The sequence below is a fragment of the Schistocerca serialis genome, chromosome 3 (genome assembly GCF_023864345.2).
Source record: "Schistocerca serialis cubense isolate TAMUIC-IGC-003099 chromosome 3, iqSchSeri2.2, whole genome shotgun sequence".
NCBI lineage: Eukaryota > Metazoa > Arthropoda > Insecta > Orthoptera > Acrididae > Schistocerca > Schistocerca serialis.
Genome location: NC_064640.1, coordinates 619,931,406 through 619,953,817, shown reverse-complemented (window position 1 = coordinate 619,953,817; position 22,412 = coordinate 619,931,406). Strand labels below are relative to the sequence as shown.

The 22,412-nt window shown below is 40.6% G+C and overlaps 1 protein-coding gene across 7 annotated transcripts in view; it reads right to left on the bottom strand.

Annotated features, from left to right (window-relative positions):
- Positions 1 to 22,412, bottom strand: part of LOC126470506 (solute carrier family 41 member 1-like) — a 100,558-nt gene that overhangs the window by 8,654 nt on the left and 69,492 nt on the right. For all 7 annotated transcript variants that reach the window (XM_050098401.1, XM_050098397.1, XM_050098394.1 and 4 more), the window contains one exon: positions 48 to 192. In XM_050098401.1, coding sequence (XP_049954358.1) covers positions 48 to 192 — 145 coding nt within the window. The remainder of the gene's footprint in view (positions 1 to 47; positions 193 to 22,412) is intronic.

Sequence of the window (22,412 nt, the reverse complement as noted above, 5' to 3'; positions counted from 1 at the left end):
ACAATTAAATCACAGGGTAATCAATTTACATACTCGCATGAACTTACCCAAAGCAAAACTTGCTAAAGATGCTGTTACAACACTGCTTGCACAAAGTAGTAGTCCATGAGCAACATCAAATTTCCCTTCAGGAACCCATCCCATCACCATTGCTACTACGGATGCTAGGAACCCAACAACAGTAGCCTGGCACTGTAAAGATGTCTCCCATTATATCAGTAATTTTCACTCGAAAAAAAAAAACAAATAAAATAACTAAACCAGCATATATTTACAAGCATAAAATAAACTACAACCTCAGACTACTTTCCAAGCTTTTTACTAGCTATTTATAGGTTTAAGAACACCAACTAAGGTCAACGTAAAATTTAACAGCTATTTTCTACAGTATATACAGTCATTGTTTGTGGCAGCATTATTATTTTTTTATTAAGCATTTCTAATCTATGAAAGCTCTTAGTAAATAAACCCAAATAATGTAAGTAAAAAGCTGTGGGAGTGCATATAGGTATTATCTGCTGCATATTATCATACTGTATTAACTGGTACCAGCACTATTATGTTCCTTTAACGCAACATTTATTTACTGCATCATATTTAGGGATATGACGTGTTACGGTAAAATCATACGTACAACTTCCACAGAGATAAGTCAAAAATGGTACAGTTTTCACTAACAGATAAATTGATTCATAAGGAAGGTTTGTATACACATTGCTCAACAAAACTTAAGGATGAGTTAGGTAAAGTAATGTAGCACGTTAACTAGCAGGTGGAAATGAATGAAAGTGCTGGAGCATGTTGCCAGACATCTCCCAGTTGTGCGCAGAAAGTTGGATGTCGTATGACATGAGGTCTGTGCGACTATTTTCACAGAATGGTTTAATGTGCATGGGGAGCATTGCGAACAACTGAAACTACTGTCTGAAAGAGGCAATGTTCACTATGGTTAACAATAGCAACAGATGACTGCTACATTGTGCAAAAGGCAATTACAGGACCCACATCAAACAGAACATGCAATTGCAACCACATTTAACAGGTCTGCAAGGTAGGCAATCTCATGCTCCATGGGGTCATGGCGGTGGTCTCACTGCCCAACAACCAGTACGTTGTGTTCTGTTGACACCCACACATCGCTGGCACCATTTGCACTGATGAGTGGAGTTGTATATTCGTCTTGGTTAAGAGGAGAATCAGCATGAATAGTCATTCTAGATATACCCTCCTATGGCATGAACAGTGTTGAACGTGATCGTTTCGGTGGTCCAGGTGTTAGGGTGTGGCAATCCATAATATTGCATGGATGTACTGACCATAAAATGTTTTAACACAACACACTCACCAGCCAACATTATTGTGACACCGTACTCCTATTCCATATGATTCTTTTCAGGGTTGCATTTAGCTCAGACTTCATTCTTCTCTCTTTGTAATGAGAGGATATTCGGCAAATGGACTGGCTGGCTGGCCAGCTCATACCATTCTTTAGAGCGCACGCTTATCAGACAATACTCAGCTTTCAGTACTTGAATGTTGTATCAACACGGCACTGCAAATAATAGCAGCTGTTATAAGGAGAGGCCAGACCCTGTGACACACCAATTTTGAAAAGGTTTGTGTGTGAGACCTGCAATTTAATAGTTATGAAGAAATCTAAGAATTTGTGATTTTGATCCACTGCTGATATATTTGTGGAGAGCCCTCGTTAACTGAAGTGGTGACCAAATGGTTGAATGCAAGCATTTAGATGACATTAAATTTCTGTGATCATGTGTTCGTGTTCAAACCACACTTCTTACAATATTGATTTTCTCTATAGTGTGCTGAAGGGTGTCAAAATCTGCAGATATCAGGGTCTGGCATCTCCTTGTTAGATGTTACATCACTTGATTGCAACCATTAAATGTCTTGGTAGTTTTTAAGTTTATTGTGAATGAGAAGAAAGCATGAATTTTGTATGGGAGATGCTCTAGTCCTCGATACACTTGGGACACTAAGTCATTTGAGGTCACGGTAAAAAATAAATATCAGGAAGGCTATTTCAAGCAACCATAGCTTCATTCACAAAGAGATTCCATATGCCAAAATAAGTAAACCTGGCCATGTGATGAAATATGTAAATTTTTGATGGTGCCACAGTGTAAATTCTCACTAATCAAAATTATTTATGATGGAGACAAATAGGATACAAGAGCATCACAGCACATTTCATGAGCTTTTTCAGTGAGACTGTTAGTGCTCTCATGTGGAAGTTATCTTTTTCTTGAATTGAATGGTGAACCAATTATCTTATTTATCCAATTATAAGATGAGGTTTTCTCCCTGAATGCATCATTCAAAAAATCCAAGGTTATCCTACTTTCACCGATTAAATTATTGGTACTGAGGTCAACATTTTTAAGTTATGTAATATATTAATATAGGGGTCTTACATTATAATGAATCTTGGACAATTGAGGTAATGTGCAGATTTATTTTGAAGAACTCAGAAGGTTCTGAGGGGAACAGTGAAACCAGCTCAGCTGAGAACTATGATGAATGTCTGAAGGCGAGTGGAAAGCAAGTAATAAGTTTCATTGTGCTACCAACTCTGGGAATTATGCTACATACCTTGGCTTTTTATGAACATCTGCCATACTTAAACTGCAGTTTGCCTGAATCCATTTGTAGTCAGAATTGAACTGGCTTTAAAATTGCACAAATACTCAATAACAACACAAGTTTCTGCATAAGGTGGCAAAAATCTAGATGGGGTCAGTGGCGTACTTACAGTTTCATGTAGCAATGTTGTCAACACATACCAAGAGGTATTATAGAAATGACAGAGGGTATGTGCCAGCTCTTGGTTCTATGCTCCCAATGAGACAGTAGCAGGCTGAGAAAATGTATGAAAGGAAAAGACGAAAGAATATTGTCATATTATCATGTCAGTATACAGGGAGAAGAAAAATTTGCACACCGATTTCGTAGCGTGAATCCTCACATACTTGCAGGGCGAAATTTCGTCCTGTGCATATTTTTGTCATTAAATGGATTTTAAAGATTGGAAAACTAGCAACACTGAATGGCAATTACCTCTGTCAGCATATAGGAGGAGTGCTGTGCAGTTGGTGCCAGGGACAGTGTTTTGGGTTAGCATGCAGGAGGCTGAGGGTTCAATCCTGGGTCAAGGCGTATTTGGTTTTATTTGCCAATTTCTTTCTGCCACATGATACTGTACTACACACCTTTTTCTTAAGCCACATGTATCTGAAATTTACATAGTACATGTTTGGAAATTATTTGCAAAGCAAGTTGCTAGCCCTACTGGTAATGTATGGCCATAATGAAATGTAATGGACCTGAACGAGGCAAGAATAATAGTTGGTAGTAATTGATGGCACCACTGGGGGAGGCTACACAGAAACAGGTTTCAAATTTTGTAGATGCAGTGATGTGAAACACTTTGGGTCCATGACATGCAAAAGGATTCTTTAAAAGCTGACCAGTGAAAATGTTTATACTTCCATTTCTGTGTCCGTAGTATGCAAGAGCAAATGTGTTGCAGAAGACACATTATTAAGCTATGTATGATGATTTAACTATAGATACCTTACCATGCAGATGACATTCAGCAAATAAAAACAAATATGCCTCGACCCAGAGTTGAAGCCTTCACCTACCGTATGTTAACCCAAGATGCTATCCACTGCACCAACTGCGCAGCACTCCTCCCATATGTTGATAGAGGTAGTTAATGTACATGAGTTGTGTTCTCAAATTCCACTCTAATCACAACCGGAAAAACTGCTGCATACTGAGAAGAAACAGCCAAGTATTTGTGACAACCAAGAAAGCTGATCATTTCACTCGCAGAAACTTAAGCCCTGTAATTATTTCCCACCCTAACCTCCACCTCCGAGGCTTTTCAGTATGTACAGGAGAAAAACAATGAGGCTTCCTGATTGCTCAAGAAATATCTGGACGCAGGTGTTGGAGATTACGAATTTTTCCAACTGCATCCCTCACAGAACTGAAAGCAAGTACAGGTTAGTTCATGAGGACAATGAAGAGGGCAAGACTTAAGTTATGGTGCAGAACAGCAATAAATAAGAAACAACTTCCCATGGTGTATAATGAGGAACTACTTGCCTATTAACATCACATAATGAATCTAAGGAAATTGCACATCCATTTGCTACACCATGTGGACTACGCTGACAGGATGCCTGTTTATTTTGATATGGCATCAAACGTTACTGTCGATGTGAAGGGCCCTTTAAGTGTTCCTAGAAGAAGTTCTGCCAATGAAAATGCCTCAATTGTGAATGCACTAGCTGATGGGAGGAAGATACATCCATACATGATTCTTCACAGGAACAGGATACTGCAAGAAAAACGGCATCTAGGACTTGTCTGTAGATGCCAAGAAAAGGTATGGACAACAATGATCTGATTCTAGACTGCTTTAAGATTGTTTGGAACCAGAAAGTTATGGATCTGCTGGCGAAGAACAACACAGACCCGGTAATAATTCATGTGACATGACCTGACAACTCCATGTAATGGATGTAATTGTGGAAATATCTTAAGGCTCACATGTGACAGCTTTACAGTGAACAGTGTCTTCAAAGAGACTACACCCTCACTCCAGGGGAGAAGTAAAAGAAACCCTCAATGTTCATGTTAGGTCAATGGATCATTACTGCCTGGGGTACAATGTCATGTGATTCAGTTATGAAAGGATTCAAAAAGTGCTGCATATCCAATGCTATGGATGGCTCAGAAGATTATATACTATTGGAGGAGTGTCCGAAAGAAATGCCAACAGGCTTGCAAATGAAGACTATGTCAGTGGTGGTTAAAAAGTGATACCACAGATTGGTTTAGACAGTAAGAAAAAAAGGAAGAGAAGAAAAAAATTAAAAATAACAATTAATGTACCCCATTTCTCTTATTTCTCCTTGTACTATCAAAACTAGCTAATATGGCAGTCATGTCAACCCATCTCATTGTCTGTGAGAAGTTGAGAACAATCTGGTGCACTGGCACATGTATAAACTGAACTTTCCTATACTGTAGAATATACCTTGCTGATATATTTTACAAATTTCATATGAACATTTACTGAATATTAACTCAAGATAAACACACCAAACCAGCTTCTACCTTTACCTTACAAGTGTTGCTACTGTTCTATTCAGCAGCCAAAACAGATTTTTATATATATATATATATATATATATATATATATATATATATATATATATATTCAGATGACATACTTCAAACGAAGTAAGAGGTTGATCAACGTATTTCCTGGACACAAAGAAATTTCAGACATTGGCTGTGAGTGGGCACTGATTTAAATCAATGTCCTCCCACAGCCACTGTCTGTAATTCCTTTGTATCTTAATTCATATCGGGTGCTGGATCAAAACACCATCTGTTCTTTTGGACATGTCCAAAAGTACATACATCACATATGTATTTCCTAGACATGGGCCACACTGCAAAACCATGCACATGAATGGAGGAAAAACCAATGACCAGCTGTAGGACAAACAGACAAAACATAACACACTAGAATAAATTGCGTGAATTTCCTCTAGTGGCAGATACAGTATGAACCAAGATGCAGCCTCAAAATGCCAAAAATATCTAAAACATAATTTGAGCAAAGACTGACAAATATTTATGTTCAATGCCTATTAATTGCACAAAAATTACTATTACAAGGAAAAGGTAGAGTTCAGAAATTGGGGGTGGGGGGGGGGGGGGGGGGGCTACTGTCCTCCAAATTGCTGTGCCCAATAACAGAAAATGAAGGAAGGAGGACACTACATGATTTGAGTTTAATTTGAAGAAAGTGTATTCAGAAGAACAATCTGCAACAATAAAATATAATTTGTATGTTGCATAGTCATTGGAAAAAGTGGGATATGACAGTACACTGCTAGTGTGCAGTGGAAATTGTGATAGGTAATAGTCCATAGTGACAGTGATCCAAATTATGCAGACGTGTTATCGAAAGGGGAAAATGGATATGGAGCAGGACATTGTTAATATTAGTAATAATATGGTTTCATTGTTTACAGTCACAATATTTGATCAGGCGAATATCTGCAACTGAGGAAGTTACTGCTCAATTTCTGTATTAACACAGAATTTTTGTTCTCGCACCACATACACCAGATGCCTAAACATGTTGATATTACATGATCATAAAGCTGGGTTGTAAAGAACATGTTACAGTGTCCAGTGAAAGTGGCTGCATGTTGTCACACAGAATTAGAAAATGATAAATATGGGGACTGCATCATTTTATCTGATTGGCAGCTTTCACATTGGCCAACAGCTTCCATTTATTATATTCCTGCCATAAATTAAAATCAGTCAGTAATATGAATTTTGAATCTGAAAGTATAGTGGCTTCCACTTCCCTGTAGAACAGAAGACAAAAATTCTAAAAAATCCAGCTCGTAGTAGTTATACTAGTCACTTGCCACCTTCTCTTGCGCACGCACGCACGCACGCACACACGCACGCACACACACACACACACACACACACACAGACAGAGAGAGAGACAGAGAGAGAGAGAGAGAGAGAGAGAGAGAGAGAGAGAGAGAGAGAGAGAGAGCCAGATAATACTTTTTGCAGTTACCATCTAAAGGCAAAATTATTAATATATGTATCTTGCATCTTATAAATCTAAAATCTGACAAAGAACTGTTATTATTATTATTATTATTATTATTGATCTTTTCCTCAGTCTTCCTAATCATTCATCACTAATACTGGTATTCTGTCGTCTTCCATTCTTCTGATGTGGTCCTTCCAGTTGTTCCTGTATTCTTTAATCTGCTCAATGAAGCTGTTTACTCACATTACTTCCCTTATATCAGCATTTCCCTAGTGTTGGGTAGTACTTACCCAGCTTCTCTTCTTAGGAATCTCATCTCTGATGCCTGTATTCTTTGTTCATTTCTTTTTGCTGGAGTCCACCACACAACACTTCCATATGTTGTGCGTGGTACAGACATCATTTTGTAGAACTTTGGTAGAGTTTCCTTTCTTACTCCATTTCTGAGGGTTCTGCAGATAGTTCCATTAATGTAATTAACTTTTTCTACTTTGTTTTATATGTCAATTTCTGTCATGAATGAGATAGAATTTCCTAAGAAGTTGTTCAATAATTAATTAAAATTAATTTCAGCCCATCTGAAACTTATGACTGTAATTTATAGAATAATATTCCACTTTAGATGCCAGTGGGCTTCTGATGGATGTGGAACAAGAACAAAAATTCTGTGTTAATAGAGAAATTGAGTACTAAACATAAAATAAGTATTGAAGTGCCCTTTATTTTTTGATAAGGGGATGAAGAAACTGCCTATTTAGTGGGAAAAATCCATTTCTGTTGAAGAGAACTATGTAAAAATAACTTTTTTTAGTAATCCCCATCACCAATAAACTTTGTGTGTGTGTGTGTGTGTGTGTGTGTGTGTGGGGGGGGGGGGGGGGGGGGGAACAAAATCAGTATTAAAGTAGAATTATGCTCATATTATGATTTAATTACTGAAGTAATATAGCTCATCTATCCACAGGGCAAATGAACTGTAAACCACATCATAAGGCACAACATGAGCCTAGAGAGAAAATTCCTCCTCCAGGTTACTAGAAAAAGCAGGTTCTACACATACATAACACCAAATTGTGTGACAAAATCAATTGTACTGTCCAATGCACTGCAGTTAACTATGGTTCCAGCAATGTGTGCTAAAAGAGTCACCTCCTGCCTTTCATACTCAACATTAGAACATACTGAAAGAATGCATATGAAGTGGTCCCGTGATGTTTGCTTGGCCATTTTTAAATATTTTAATTTTTTTATACGTGATTGCCATGTATTTGAGAAATTCAAAACAGTTTTTTTACAATAATCTATCTTGCACCTTTACTGGATGGCAGCCATTTTTATTTGTAGGCATGCGACGATTTTTCAGTCTGTAGACATTAGTGAAAATTTGAATATCTACACTGGGTTAAGTTACAACATTTCAATTGACATGATTGTTTTTAGAAAAGTGTCCTCTACAACATTGTCTAGTACACAAAATACCCTAAATTCAAAAATAACCGGCCAAAATGACCTCCAAAGTTTGGTATCCAAATTTCCAAAAATCCACTTTTTAGGCCCAATAACAACAAACAAGGAGTGATTTATGAGAGTCTATTTTTTCCTATAGTTAGATATCATACACTACTAGCCTCAAATAGAGCAAGAACACTTACAGATGTTTCCTTAATTTTTTTAATGAATTTTTGAACGTTGATAATTTTCATTTCTTGTAAAGTTTGGGGTTAGTTATCTCAGGTGGGACTGAATATACAAATATGATTTTTGCAGTTTGTACACCTATATGATAGCAAGATACTGTACAAATTTCAACATTGGTATCTGACTGAACAAAGATATGAATTTTTGAAAATGAGGAAATAATTCAAATTACTCTACAACTGATCCTATGGCTGTTGCCTATTTAAATGGTTTATTGTTTCATTGTAATAAAATTTAATTGTGACATGTATTTAGTTAACACTATCACCCAATATTCATTTAGTTTATTTATTTTTAATAATGCAATATTAAACAATAGGAGCTTTTACTTTTGTTCTACGGTAATAAAAATGCCCATTTACGTTTAGGTTTATTGTCAATAAAGAAGTACATTATCGCTGGGTGTGGCACTGTATGAGTACATTATTGCTGGGTGTGGCAATGTTGTAGTCAGTCTGTTCTACAACCTCTGTTAGAGTGGATGTACATCCTTCATCGAGAGTGTAGAATGTGATATGTGCTTTGTTCTGTGTGTAATTTGAACTTGATTTTGAGAGATTAACTGGAATGCAATAACATGGATGAACAGTGCTCTGTTGGACAGACAGCAAGTGAAGTGTGTCACAGAACAGTTTATGGTTCAATTTCAAAAAACTTGAAAAATGTCCATGACTGTGATGAAGTTAGACAAACTTTGTTTAAATTTCGAATGGTTCTTCTGTATCATCAGTGTGTGAGTATCATGAGAAGAAACATATTCTGAAGTACAACCACATTTTCGGAGGAAAGTGCTGTGATCCCTTAAAGTTCATAAAAAAAGCCTATTATTAAAGGTTTGAGGGAAATAAAACTTGAACATTTGTCCTTGTTATGTGAGAGGTTTTTTTTGTTTTTTTTTTTTTTTTTTGGTTTTAGGGCGCAAAACTGGTATGGTCATTAGTACCCGGTCAGTGACTTAGGAAACAGTAAAAACCGAAAATGGAAACCAGCAGCAATGGGAACGAAACTCAAAAAATTGGAGAAACTAAAAGCAGAAGGAAGGCTTAATATCCACTACAGAAAGGGGTTGGTTGTCCCCCCCCCCCCCCCCCCCCAAAAAAAAAAAGAGCCTCAAATGACCGACGCCACCCCACTGGCACCAATAAACTCGAGAACGCGATTGGCCGAGCGCATGTCATCTGCTAAAATAGACGATATATCAGGCGACAGCTGTAGACGGGCACGTAACGGATTAAAATAGGGGCACTCAATTAAAAGGTGTCTTACCGTCCACAGCTGAGAGCAGTGGGGACAGATTGGGGGAGGATCACCGCTTAACAGATGTTGATGGCTAAAAAGACAGTGCCCTATCCAGAGTCTAGTTAAAATTACCTCCTCCCGACGACGCGTTCGGGAGGAAGAGGTCCAAGCACAAGGAAGAGCTTTCACGTCCCGCAATTTATTATGGGGAAGTGTCGACCAATGTGTGTGCCATAAAAGAACGACACGACGACATAAAACGCTCTGTAGATCGGCGAAGGGAATCGATTGAATAGCTGGCCAAAGAAGAGAGACTGCAGCCTTGGCCGCAATATCAGCCTCCTCATTTCCACAGATACCAACGTGTCCCGGGAGCCAGAGGAACGCCACCGAGACGCCCCCCATGTGGAGCAAGCGCAGACAGTCCTGAATCCGGTGGACCAGAGGGTGCACAGGGTAAAGAGCTTGGAGACTGAGGAGAGAGCTGAGAGAATCTGAGCAGATAACATACTGTATCCGCTGATGCCTGCGGATGTTGTGGACAGCCTGGAGAACAGCGTAAAGCTCCGCAGTATAAACCAAACACTGGTCGGGAAGCCGAAATTGATTTGGGGTGTCGCCAACAATATAGGCACTCCCTACACCTAAAGATGTTTTCGAGCCATCAGTGTAAATAAATATGGCTTCCTTCATTTGTGCACATATAGCAGAAAATGCCCGACGATAAACAAGTGAAGGGGTACCATCCTTGGGAAATTGACAAAGGTCACGGAGCAGGCAGATCCGGGGACGGAGCCAAGACGGTGCTGTACCCCAAGTTGTCAAGAAGGTTTTAGGAAAGCGGAAGGGAAGAGAATGGAGCAGTTGACGGAAGCGGACTCCCGGTGGTAGTAGGGAGGAGGGGCGGCCTGCATACCCTACATCAAAGGAGGCGTCGAAAAAATGTCATGGGCTGGATTAGCAGGCATGGAAGACAGATGGCTAGCATAACGACTCAGAAGGACTGCTCGCCGATTGGACAGCGGAGGTTCAGCAGTCTCAGCATAAAGGCTTTCCACAGGACTGGTGTAAAAAGCTCCAGACACTAAACGTAATCCACGGTGGTGGATAAAGCTGAGATGACGAAGAATAGACAGCCGAGCAGAGGAGTAAACTATGCTTCCATAGTCCAATTTCAAACGCACTAAGGCGCGATAGAGGCGGAGAAGGACCACTCGGTCCGCTCCCCAGGAGGTACCATTCAGGACACGGAGGGTGTTGAGCGATCGCAGACAGCGAGCCGAAAGATAGGAAACGTGGGAGGACCAGCAAAGTTTTCTGTCAAACATAAGACCCAAGAATTTAGCGACGTCCGAAAATGGAAGGTTGACAGGTCCTAGATGTAAGGAGGGTGGAAGAAACTCCTTTCGTTGCCAAAAATTAACACAAACGGTCTTACTGGGAGAAAAACAGAAGCCGGTTTCGGTGCTCAAAGAGTAGAGGCGATCGAGACATCCTTGAAGATGTCGTTCAAGAAGGCTGGTCCGATGAGAGGGAGCCCGAGACATCAGGAAGGAGACAATCCATAATTGGATTTATGGCAATAGCAAACAGTACAACACTTAGTACGGAGCCCTGGGGTACCCCGTTTTCTTGGGAGAAAGTACGGGAGAGAGTAGTGTTCACCCGCACTCTAAATGTGCGCTCTGCCATAAATTCGCGAAGAAAAAGGGGCAGTCGACCTTGAAAGCCACAAGAGAACAGTGTGCGGAGGATGCCTGTCCTCCAACAGGTATCGTATGCTCTCTCCAGATCAAAAAATATTGCTACTGTTTGGCGTTTCCGGAGAAAATTGTTCATGATATAAGTGGAGAGAGAAACAAGATGGTCAACTGCAGAACGATGCTTTCGGAATCCGCATTGGGCAGGTGTTAAAAGACTGCGGGACTCCAGCCACCAAGCTAAACGGCAATTCACCATATGCTCCAAAACCTTACATACACTACTTGTGAGAGAAATGGGGCGATAGCTAGAGGGGAGATGTTTGTCCTTTCCAGGTTTCAGAACAGGAACGACGATAGCTTCCTGCCATCGTCTGGGAAAAGTACTGTCGGTCCAAATTCGATTATAAATGGGAAGGAGGTAACGCAGACTATGAGTTCATAAATGCAGCAACATTTGAATGTGGATACCATCCGGTCCTGGGGCGGAGGAGCGAGAAGAAGAGAGTGCATGTTGGAGTTCCTGCATAGAGAAAACAGTATTATAGCTTTCGCGATTTTGAGAGAAGAAAGCAAGAGGTTGCACTTCCGCTGCACGTTTCTTCGGGAGAAACGCTGGCGGGTAATTTGAAGAGCTCGAAATCTCAGCAAAGTGCTGACCCAACGAGTTATAAATTGCGACGGGGTCCACTAATGTATCATACGCGACAGTGAGCCCAGAGACCGGGGAGAAACTAGGCGCGCCTGAGAACCGTCGAAGCCGACTCCAAACTTCCGAGGAGGGAGTGAAGGTGTTAAATGAGCTAATAAAGAATTTCCAGCTTGCCTTCTCGCTATCGCGGATGACACGACGGCATCGCGCATGGAACTGCTTATAGCGGATACAGTTGGCCAAAGTAGGATGGTGGCGGAAAACGCGAAGAGCACGTCGCCGCTCACGTATTGCGTCACGGCATGCCTCGTTCCACCAAGGAACTGGGGGGCGCCGGGGCAATTCGGAGGTGCATGGTATTGAACGTTCCGCAGCTGTAAGAATAACGTCGGTAATATGTGTGACCTCATAGTCGACGCTGGGAAAGTGACGGTCATCGAATGTAGCTAGAGATGATAAAAGTGTCCAATCGGCTTGGGCAAACTTCCAGCGTCACGGGCGCATATAGGGCAGTTGAGGCTGCAGTCTAAGGACACATGGAAAGTGGTCACTCGAGTGTGTATCATCAAGGGCGAACCACTCGAAGCGCCGAGCTAGCGGAACAGTACCGACCGAAAGGTCCAAATGAGATAAATTTGTCGTGGAGGCAGACAAAAATGTAGGGACCCCAGTGTTGAGGCAAACTAGATCCGCTTGGTGGAAGACGTCTAGCAATAGTGAGCCACGTGGACAAGGATGTGGAGATCCCCAAAGCGGGTGGTGGGCATTGAAGTCCCCAACCAGCAAATATGGGGGTGGAAGCTGACCGAGAAGATGAAGGAGATCAGCTTGTGCCATTGGTGTGGACGATGGAATGTATACAGTACAAAGAGAAAAGGTATATCCAGAAAGGGAAAGACGGACAGCGACTGCTTGGAAGGAAGTGTTTAAATGGATTGGGTGATAATGGAGAGTATCATGGAGAAGAATCATGAGTCCTCCATGGGCTGGAGTGCCTTCAACAGAGGGGAGATCAAATCGGACGGACTGAAAATGGGGGAGAACAAAGCGGTCATGGGGACGCAGCTTTGTTTCCTGAAGACAAAAGATGACCGGCGAGTAGGATCGTAAGAGGATCGACAATTCATCCCGATTGGCTCGAATGCCGCGGATATTCCAGTGGATAATGGACACAGGGTGAACAGAAAATGGAGGAATGTGACCAAGGTTGCCGTCAACTCAACGACTGCTCAGAGCTTGCGACCGACAGAATGGAATGGCATTCAGCCGAAGGCAGAAGATCCTGATCCATAGGTTTTTCAGGAGCAGCTCCTGCCACCAGAGATTGGCTGGTTGATCGACCGCCAGCAGTGCTCCTCAGCGACACAGAAGACGGCCGAGGGCGATTTCTGCCAGGTGGTGCTGTAGATGAGACACGCCTTGGCGGAGAAGGAGATGAACTGGGTTTCTTATTAGCCTTCTTGGAAATACGATGTTTAGATGGAGGAGGAACCGATGGTTGTGAAGTTGGGTTACGTAAAAACTCTTCACGAGTATGCTCTTTTTTCGAAGTCTTGGTGTCTGACTCTTGGGCTCGAGATTTAGCAGTACCCGATGAAGGTTTAGCCTTAGAGTGGGCAGGCGAAAGTGGTGAGGTTGAATGGGCGATCTTTGCACTGGCCGATCTGATGACCGTGGCACTAAAGGTGATGTCGCAATTCTGCGTGGCCGCCTCCTTTGTTGGCCGAGGAGAAGCAAGGACAGTGCTGTATTTTCCTGTCTGAGGCACGGTGGGCTGTCGACTGGTGAATAATTTTTGAGCAGCAAAGGTCGACACCTTTTCCTTCACTCTGATTTCCTGGATGAGCTTTTCGTCTTTAAAAATGGGGCAATCTAGAGAGGAAGCAGCGTGGTCAACCATACAGTTGATGCAGCGAGGGGATGGAGGTGCACAAGCACCCTCATGGGCATCCTTGCCACACAACACATTTGGCTGGATTGGAACAGGACTGGCTGGTGTGATTGAACCGCTGACACTGATAGCAACGCGTAGGGTTTGGGACGTAAGGGCAAACGGAAATTATCTCATAGCCTGCTTTGATTTTCGATGGGAGTTGAACTGTGTCAAATGTCAAGAAGACAGTGCGGGTTGGAATGATGTTCGTGTCAACCCTTTTCATAACTCTATGAACAGCCGTTATGCCCTGGTCAGACAGGTAGTGCTGAATTTCGTCGTCAGACAATCCATCGAGGGAGCGTGTATAAACGACTCCACGCGAGGAATTTAAAGTACGGTGCGGTTCCACCCGGACAGGGAAGGTGTGGAGAAGTGAAGTACGCAGCAATTTTTGTGCCTCGAGGGCACTGACTGTTTCTAACAACAATGTGCCATTCCGTAATCTGGAACAAGACTTTACAGGACCTGCAATTGCGTCGAAACCTTTCTGAATAATGAAAGGGTTGACTGTGGAGAAGTCGTGACCTTCATCAGACCGAGAAACAACAAGGAACTGTGGCAACGATGGAAGAACTGTCTGTGGCTGAGACTCAGCGAACTTACGCTTGTGAGCAGACATAGTGGAAGGTGAGGAAACCATTGCGGAAGAATCCACCATGATTACCGGCATCTCCGATGGCGCACTCCTCCCTTGTGGGGGCCCCCTCTGAGGGCACTCCCGCCTTAGGTGATTGTTCACACCTCAGGTCATACCTCCCGACAAACGGACGGAGGGACCAATCGGCACTTTCTGAAGGTATCAGCTCGGGTAATCACCCCTCCCTGGGCCTGGCCATTACCAGGGGGCACGTACGTGTCCCACCTGTCTACCCGGGGCGGGGAATTACGTGTTACCCCATCACCGGCTACGCACGAAAATGCGTGGGTCGGCCTTCAGACACGCACAGGGAGGAAGAAAGAGAAACTGAAAAACAAGGAAAGGGAAAGGAAAGAAGAGAGGTCTCAAACGCCACAGCGGAGAAAAGGGTAAAGAGAAGAGGTAAGGAAAAGAGAAGGACAAAGGAAGGATGAAGACATACAGGCAGAGAAGGTGAAGAATGTGTTACATTTACAAGCGTCCGTCTCCGGACGTAGGCACAAACCATACTCCCAGAGGGGGAGAAAGGGAAGGAAAGAGCCAGAGGTGAGGGGAGGGGGGGGGGGGTGAAGACGGGGGATAGGGAAGGATGCGGAAAAGGAAGGTATGCAGCCCGGAAGGGAAGGAGGGCCACATTAGCTCGGGGTCCCGTGCTCGCTACGCACGTATCCACAAGAGAGTTGTGGACCCCCTGGGGGTTTATGTGAGAGTGAAATAGGTTCCCAAGTGAAACGTAATGTGATTCCTGGAAATTCCCTGTGCCCAAATTGTTACTCAAAAATATTTGTTGTAAATCCAGAACCACAATCACGTAACCTTGTTAATGACATTTATATTCCTAATGAGGAAGCTGTTAGCATATTGGATTTTGCTTGTTCTAAGTTAGACGTATCTCCTGCTTCAAAAATAATAAAATTAAGTAGCAGAGAAAGAAAAGCAGCTATTGAAAATAAGGTACAACAAATTTCAGACAGAGTTCGAAAAGACTTGGAATCACACTTTAATAATACAGATACCAACATTATTTCTAAAGAAGAAGAATACCCCTCACCAGCATCATCTGACGCTGAATATTTGAGCTTAATAGAGAAATTAAAAATTAAATGTTCAGTGACATCTAAAGAGGAAAACTTTAAAATTTTAAGTTCGCTCCCTGACTCATGGTCAAGAGAAAAAATAGTTCATGAAATCAACATTTCTCATCGTTTGGTTAAACTAACCCAAAAATTAGTGAAAGAGCAAGGCATTCTTCCAGTTTTAGGAAAGAAGAAAGGAGTAGGTATTAGTGAAGAAACAAAAAGATACAGCAGTTTTTTAAAGATGACGAAAACAGTAGAATATGACCAGGTTGCAAAGATAGCAAAAGAGTTGTTATAAATGGAGTTAAAATAATGAAGCATAAACAACTAGTGCTGTCAAATTTAAATGAACTCAATGTAGCTTTCAAAAATTCTCATCCTGAATGCAAAATTGGAAGGTCAATATTTTGTGACCTCTGCCCTAAGTGGTGTATTTTGGCTAGATCCTCAGCAACACACTCCATGTGTGTTTGTTTATATCATCAAAATGTCAAACTGGTGATTATGGGTGCAAACCTCAGTGATCTTAACTACAAAGAGTTACAAGATTTAATGGTCTGTGACATTAACAATTGTGACTGCATGATGAGTTTGTGTAATAAAAGCCCTGGTAAGGAAACCATTATTGAATTGTTTCACGAATATGATGAGGAAATGCCAGACAGTATTACTTTCAAACATTGGGTCACAACTGATAGGGCAGAAATGATAACATTGGTTAAATCTCAGGAAGATTACTTGGAATCTTTAATTGATAACTTATAAAAACTCAAGAGTCACCACTATGATTCTAAAATGATTTTGCAGAAAATTTTACATTTGTGATTCAGGATGCAATGCAAGGGTACCACTGGGTCAATGACCAGGCAATAGTGCATCCATTTATTCTCTACTTTAAAAATGAAGAACATGAAGTTTGCAGTTCTTCAATTTGCATTCTAAGTGACTACTTGGACCACAACACTTTGGCTGCACTTGTTTCAGAAGTATGTAATAAATTACATAATAGACAATTTTCCCAAGGTTGAGAAGCTGATATGCTTTTCAGATAGAGGTGGTTGTCAGTATAAGAACAAAAAGAATTTTTCAAATCTGTGCAACCACAAAGTATACTTTGGGTTGGAGGCTGAATGGCACTTCTTTGCATGTTGCCATGGTAAAAATGCACGTGATTGAGAAGGTGGTACAACAAAATGTGATTTAAGTAAAGCCAGCCATCAAAGGCCAACCACAGACCAAATTCTCACAGTACAGAACATGTATGTCTTTTGCAAGGATAATATTAAAGGCATTACCTATTTTCTGATAAAGAAAGAAGAACTGGCTCTGCATATGAAAACAACACTTCAAACCAGATTTGAAAACTGTATAGCAATAGAAGGAACAAGGCATTTCCACAAATTCCTTGGCACTGCAGAAAACTTAGTTCAATGCTATGTAACATCAGAAACTGAAATTTATGACGATCATTGTGTCAGTAAAATTACATCTCTGTCTTTAACGTTGAATGACATAGTGGCATGGGTGTATGATGGAAAGTGGTGGCTTGCAGAGGTTGAACGAATAAGTTTGGAAAACAATGACGTTTTTGTGCATTTTTACCACCCTGCTGGCCCAAGAACATCATTCAAGAAATCTACTAGTGACGAAGTTTGGATACCAATGAAAAATGTTTTACGGGAACTTCTAGTGCTTGAACTTACCACAACAACTGGGAGGTCTTATTCTATATCACAGAAGTTGTCTGAAGAAATAAGTGTTCTTAACATTCACCACCAGGTTTAGGAACAGTCACATCTCAAAGGATGTTAATTGAAAATATTTATTTTAAGTATGTCAAAATAATATAAATGTTAATTTCAGTGATATGTCCACTTTTTGTATATAATCCATACTTCAATAATATTTGATTATATCCCACCAATATCACACATGAATAGGCAACAGATGTAAGATCAGTTTTTGAGTAATGTGACTCCTCACTTCCAAAAATTCGTATCGTCAGATATCAATGTTGAAATTTTTACAGTATGTTGCTATCATACAGGTGTACAAACTCTGCAAAAACCATATTTTTATATTAACCATATTTTTTATATTCAGTCCCACCTGAGATAACTAACCCCAAACTTTACAAATAATGAAAATCTTCGAATTTCAAAAATTCATAAAAAATTAAGGAAACATTTGTAAGTGTTCTTGCTCTACATGTGGCTAGTAGTGTACGATATCTAACTATAGGAAAAAAATTGACACTCATAAATCACTCCTTGTTTTTTATTTTTGGGCCTAAACAGTGGATTTTTGAACATTTGGATATCAAACTTTGGAGGTCATTTTGACTGGTTACTTTTGAATTTACGGTATTTTGTGTAATTGACAATGTTGTAGAGAACACTTTTCTAAAAAAAATCGTGTCTATTGCAATGTTGTAACTTAACTCAGCGCAGAGATATTCATATTTTTGCTAACATCTCTAAACTGAAACATCGTCGTGCGCTTACAAACGAAAATGGCCGCCATTTAGTAAAGGTGAAAGGTAAAATTTTTTTAAAAACTGTTTCGAACTTCTCAATTGTAGGGTAATCACATATAAAAAATTAAAATATTTAAAAATGGTAAAGCAACCAACTTAATTTTTATTGGACCACTTCATTTGGATTGACACACATGATTCCGACAAACAACACAATGTGTGTGTGTGTGTGTGTGTGTGTGTGTGTGTGTGTGTGTGTTGGGAAGAACAGTATAAGGAATTGGAAACATTGATATCAGTCTGATAACTGCGCATAATCGCACAAATGGAAAAAGTAATTATCTCTACAGGGGACTCCCCCTATCATAGCACTGGCCATGCAGGTGGAGAGGTTTGCATGAAGCTGAGGGCTGTATCAGAAGTAGTGTAGCTACTGGCAAGAACTCCCTAGCTGGACAGGTCTCACTCAGCAAACAAACCTGACACAGCACAGCCTGCAGTGCCCCATCTATTCCCACATCCATTTCCATAGCCCTTCCACAAGCCCCAGGTACCCAACACAAGGCGTGACAGTATGTGCTGACAAGTGCATGGCACATGGGAAGATGTTACATGAAGACAGCATCAGGGATACTGGGCAATCTCCTTGAGCAATTAACCTTACACTGGTGTGGGACACCATCTGATATATCCCCAATTCTCCTGGGATCAGAATGAAGAACAATAGAAACAGCTCAAAAATTGGTGGACTTTTATGACACTTCAAATATACAAACATCAGGCTTGGAACTAATGAAAGCCATTTCAGCAACTGGATTGCATGATACAGTCCAAAAAATGAAAAACTTGACTGAAATTGGACTACATCAGGATCAAATTCTTGTCTGGGGCTCTGAGGAAGAAACTTCTCAGAGAAAAAAAAGAAAAGGAAGGCAAAGAATGACTTCCATAACATAAATGGAGGGAATAAAAATGTCTTGACCTAATAGCTCCAAGAAAGACAGTCTTTCAGCAAAAGGGGTAAAAAGACTCCCGTCACCTCAAAGATAGGGCTCAAGAGAACAGAAGGAGTAGTCTGTTACTCCCACATCTCAGGATAATTAGATACAGAAAAAGTCAAGGCAGAAAACGGGGAAACAGGTAAGTCTGGCAACAGGGATATCTACTGGTCAAAATCACCTCACAGCAGAAGGAGCTAGTTCAGATGGCTCTCTTGGGGTTAGAGACACAACACTGCATTTGTCCTACACACTGGAGGCCACATCCACATGGGATGCTACGAATCCCTGTTATTTTAAGTATCCGTGGGTCTTTTGCAGACGAAGACCATCTTTCATCTTAGATGGAGGCTGGAAAATGGTTTTGATGTTATGTTTCCTATGCAGCTTCACAATCTTTGCTACATACACCACATGCAATTAGAGAAGGATAACACCACTTTTCACAAAACTGCAGTTTGAAGTAATGCACCAGGTGTGCCAAAGAATCTTGAAGAAGCAAAGAATAAAACTGTCTGAACATGCAATACCCACCACCTACTTCAAGCACAATGGGAGTTTTATGAAACAAGAGATGGAGCAGTTACACAATCTCTCCTTTCCCCTAGGAATATCATTTTTTTTAAATGGAACACTTTGAGGTGGTAGCACTTCAAACTGCCTGGCTAAAACCTACGCACTACTGCTGTTACAACAATGACCAGTATGGTGTCAGATCATGGTATAGAGGTGCTAGATAAGTTTTTGCATCACTTCAACAGCATCCATCCGAACACTACCTTCACAATAGAACCAGAAGAGAATGGATGTCCTGAAAGATGAAGGTACACTAGGCCATGAAGGCTGTGGGAAGAAGATCCATGCAGACCTATGCCTACGTGTATCAAACTCCCATTATCTGGCTCTCATTTTAAGTGCTAACAATCCTGGTCAATGGGCACAAGCCATGGAAAATAAAGCTAAAATGTCTTGAGAACGTGATTTTTCAAAATAAACAGAGTGAAGGCCAGCTTAGAAGTGTGTTCAAGGAAATAAAAGATGCAGCAATCTAGGAAGAAGAGTAAGGAGATACGAAATTTACTTTTCTTCCCTATATAGCGACACACTTGGCCAAGATTGTCATGTTGCTTGGAAAATATAACATCAGAATCAACTTCCAACCACAGCAGGGGACAAATGATTTTCTTGGCTCTGTAAAGGACTCACCTGAAACTTTACGTATCAGGGATATATCGCACCTCGTGTGAATGTGGCAACCAGTACATTGGGCAAATGCAACACTGCATCTGTATAACACTGTGAAGAAAGATCAGCAGCGCCAAAGTACAGCCTAAATGAAAGACAGATTTGAACAATGTAAAATCTGGGATGGAATAACATTTCATACTGTTGGACATACACTTGATTTAGAGAAAATAAATTTGCTACACTGAGTCAATGGCTAATGAGAAAGCATAATAAAGGAATGTGTGGAAATAAGACTCTACATTAATCTTGCCAATAGATGGAAAGTTGTCAAATAAGATTGACGTGGAATGCCATGTTAGTGACTATAAGCCGAGAGTGGACCTATCAGTGGACAGCACACTAGGTTGATAAAGAGTGCTCATCCAGAGATTTGAGCACAGCTTCTAGCCCAAACCCAGCACACCTTTCCCAACCCCACCATACCCAGATACTGTTCCCTGCCAGACAACTGCTCAAGACCTTGGTGTCCACAGCTGTTTCTTGCATATAAATATAGAGACATGGGTAACATGTTGACACTTCACCAAAAAGATGATGAGAATAAACATCACCGCAGTGTCTCAACACTGCCATCCAGCTGGAAACCAGATAGCTTTTTCCATCAGTAATATATGCCAGGAAAGTCTAAATTCACAAAATGTATGAGATGTGAGAAGATGATACTTCAAATATATGATATGAATATATGCTATGTGAAGTCATTCACACACTATCACTAAAGCAACAACAATAACCACCACCACAGCTGCCATCAAAATTTTGATTATGAACAACTTGCAAATATTACAAGAATCCGCCTCTACTAATAAAGTTCTATGTATAATTTCCTACCTAATTAAAATTAATCTAATCTAAATAGAAGTTGCAATGGGGTATTATAGGAGGCATTAATTCTGCTACTTCTTCACACTCGAGGCACGCGGCAGTAGATTGAACTGTGGGTAAAACAGAATAAATAATATTGCTATAATGGTAAGTTACCTCCAAAACACCAAAGGCCAATATTGTCTGATCTTCCTATAAGGCTTACTATTTGGCACCATATATAGGTGACATTTATATTTAATATAGCTACAGCTGCATTGAGCCACATCCCCCCTCCCCCTTTCCCTGTTTTTAAAATGGTTCTGATATTACAAGCACAATTTTCAAACTCATTAACATATAGAAATGTTGCACACATACACAAAAAGTGCAGAATTCTATTTCGTTCCATTATCCCACGTTGCTAACACAGGTACTGAACCTATAGGTCACAACCCTAAAAATGTGCCCAATACGTAGTCTGCATAACGAACTTTTCTTTGTACTTGGAAAGTGAAACACTATAAAAATCTTACTTTCTTTTCACAAATTCCCAATGCTTACAGTTAATCTGTCAGTCTTTACCTAGTGAGATGCTGAGGTGATTACCCTCTCTAAACACTCTAAACATTGGCAATTCTGAAATTTTGATGGAAAAAAGCAATATGTTCATTATAGCCATCTTTTCTTCCCATTCTATTTTTTTTATAGCATTGCTACCACCAAATATTTTCTATTAACCACATTTATCTCTTGTATATGTACTGTTCGCATAACTTCCAACTCTTCAAAACTCACATTAGCTTCCAAATTGGTGTCATTTACAGGATATCAATGTAGGATTTCTGCTTGAAACAAACTCTATAATTCTGTTTATCGTGAGTGAATCTACTGTAATTTTCAGACCTTCCTGACGAACAGCAGCCCCATGTTTCACTCTGTGGTCAGTTTAATCTTGCCATTCAGCATCAGTGTAGTTTGTATAGTTATCATTTGCATAATAACTGATTGACAAACTACTATAGATTTCATGTACTGGTATCTACACAAAAGAATCATTTGAGAATACATTCTTTACATTGCAGAACTTTGTACACCTACTTTTATACTTGTTATTTTCACTCTTCCCCACCTTCTGACCTGTATTCCTGGCTTCAGCTACAAAAATACTTACAATACTGTAATCCTGAAGGGTTACAAACATCATAGACACCTTCAAGTATAAACCAATAATGTTGGCTTCTCTACCATCAATATATGTAAATGTGACAAGCACTATACTTTTAGCCATGACCAATTAAGTTTGTGATGATTAGA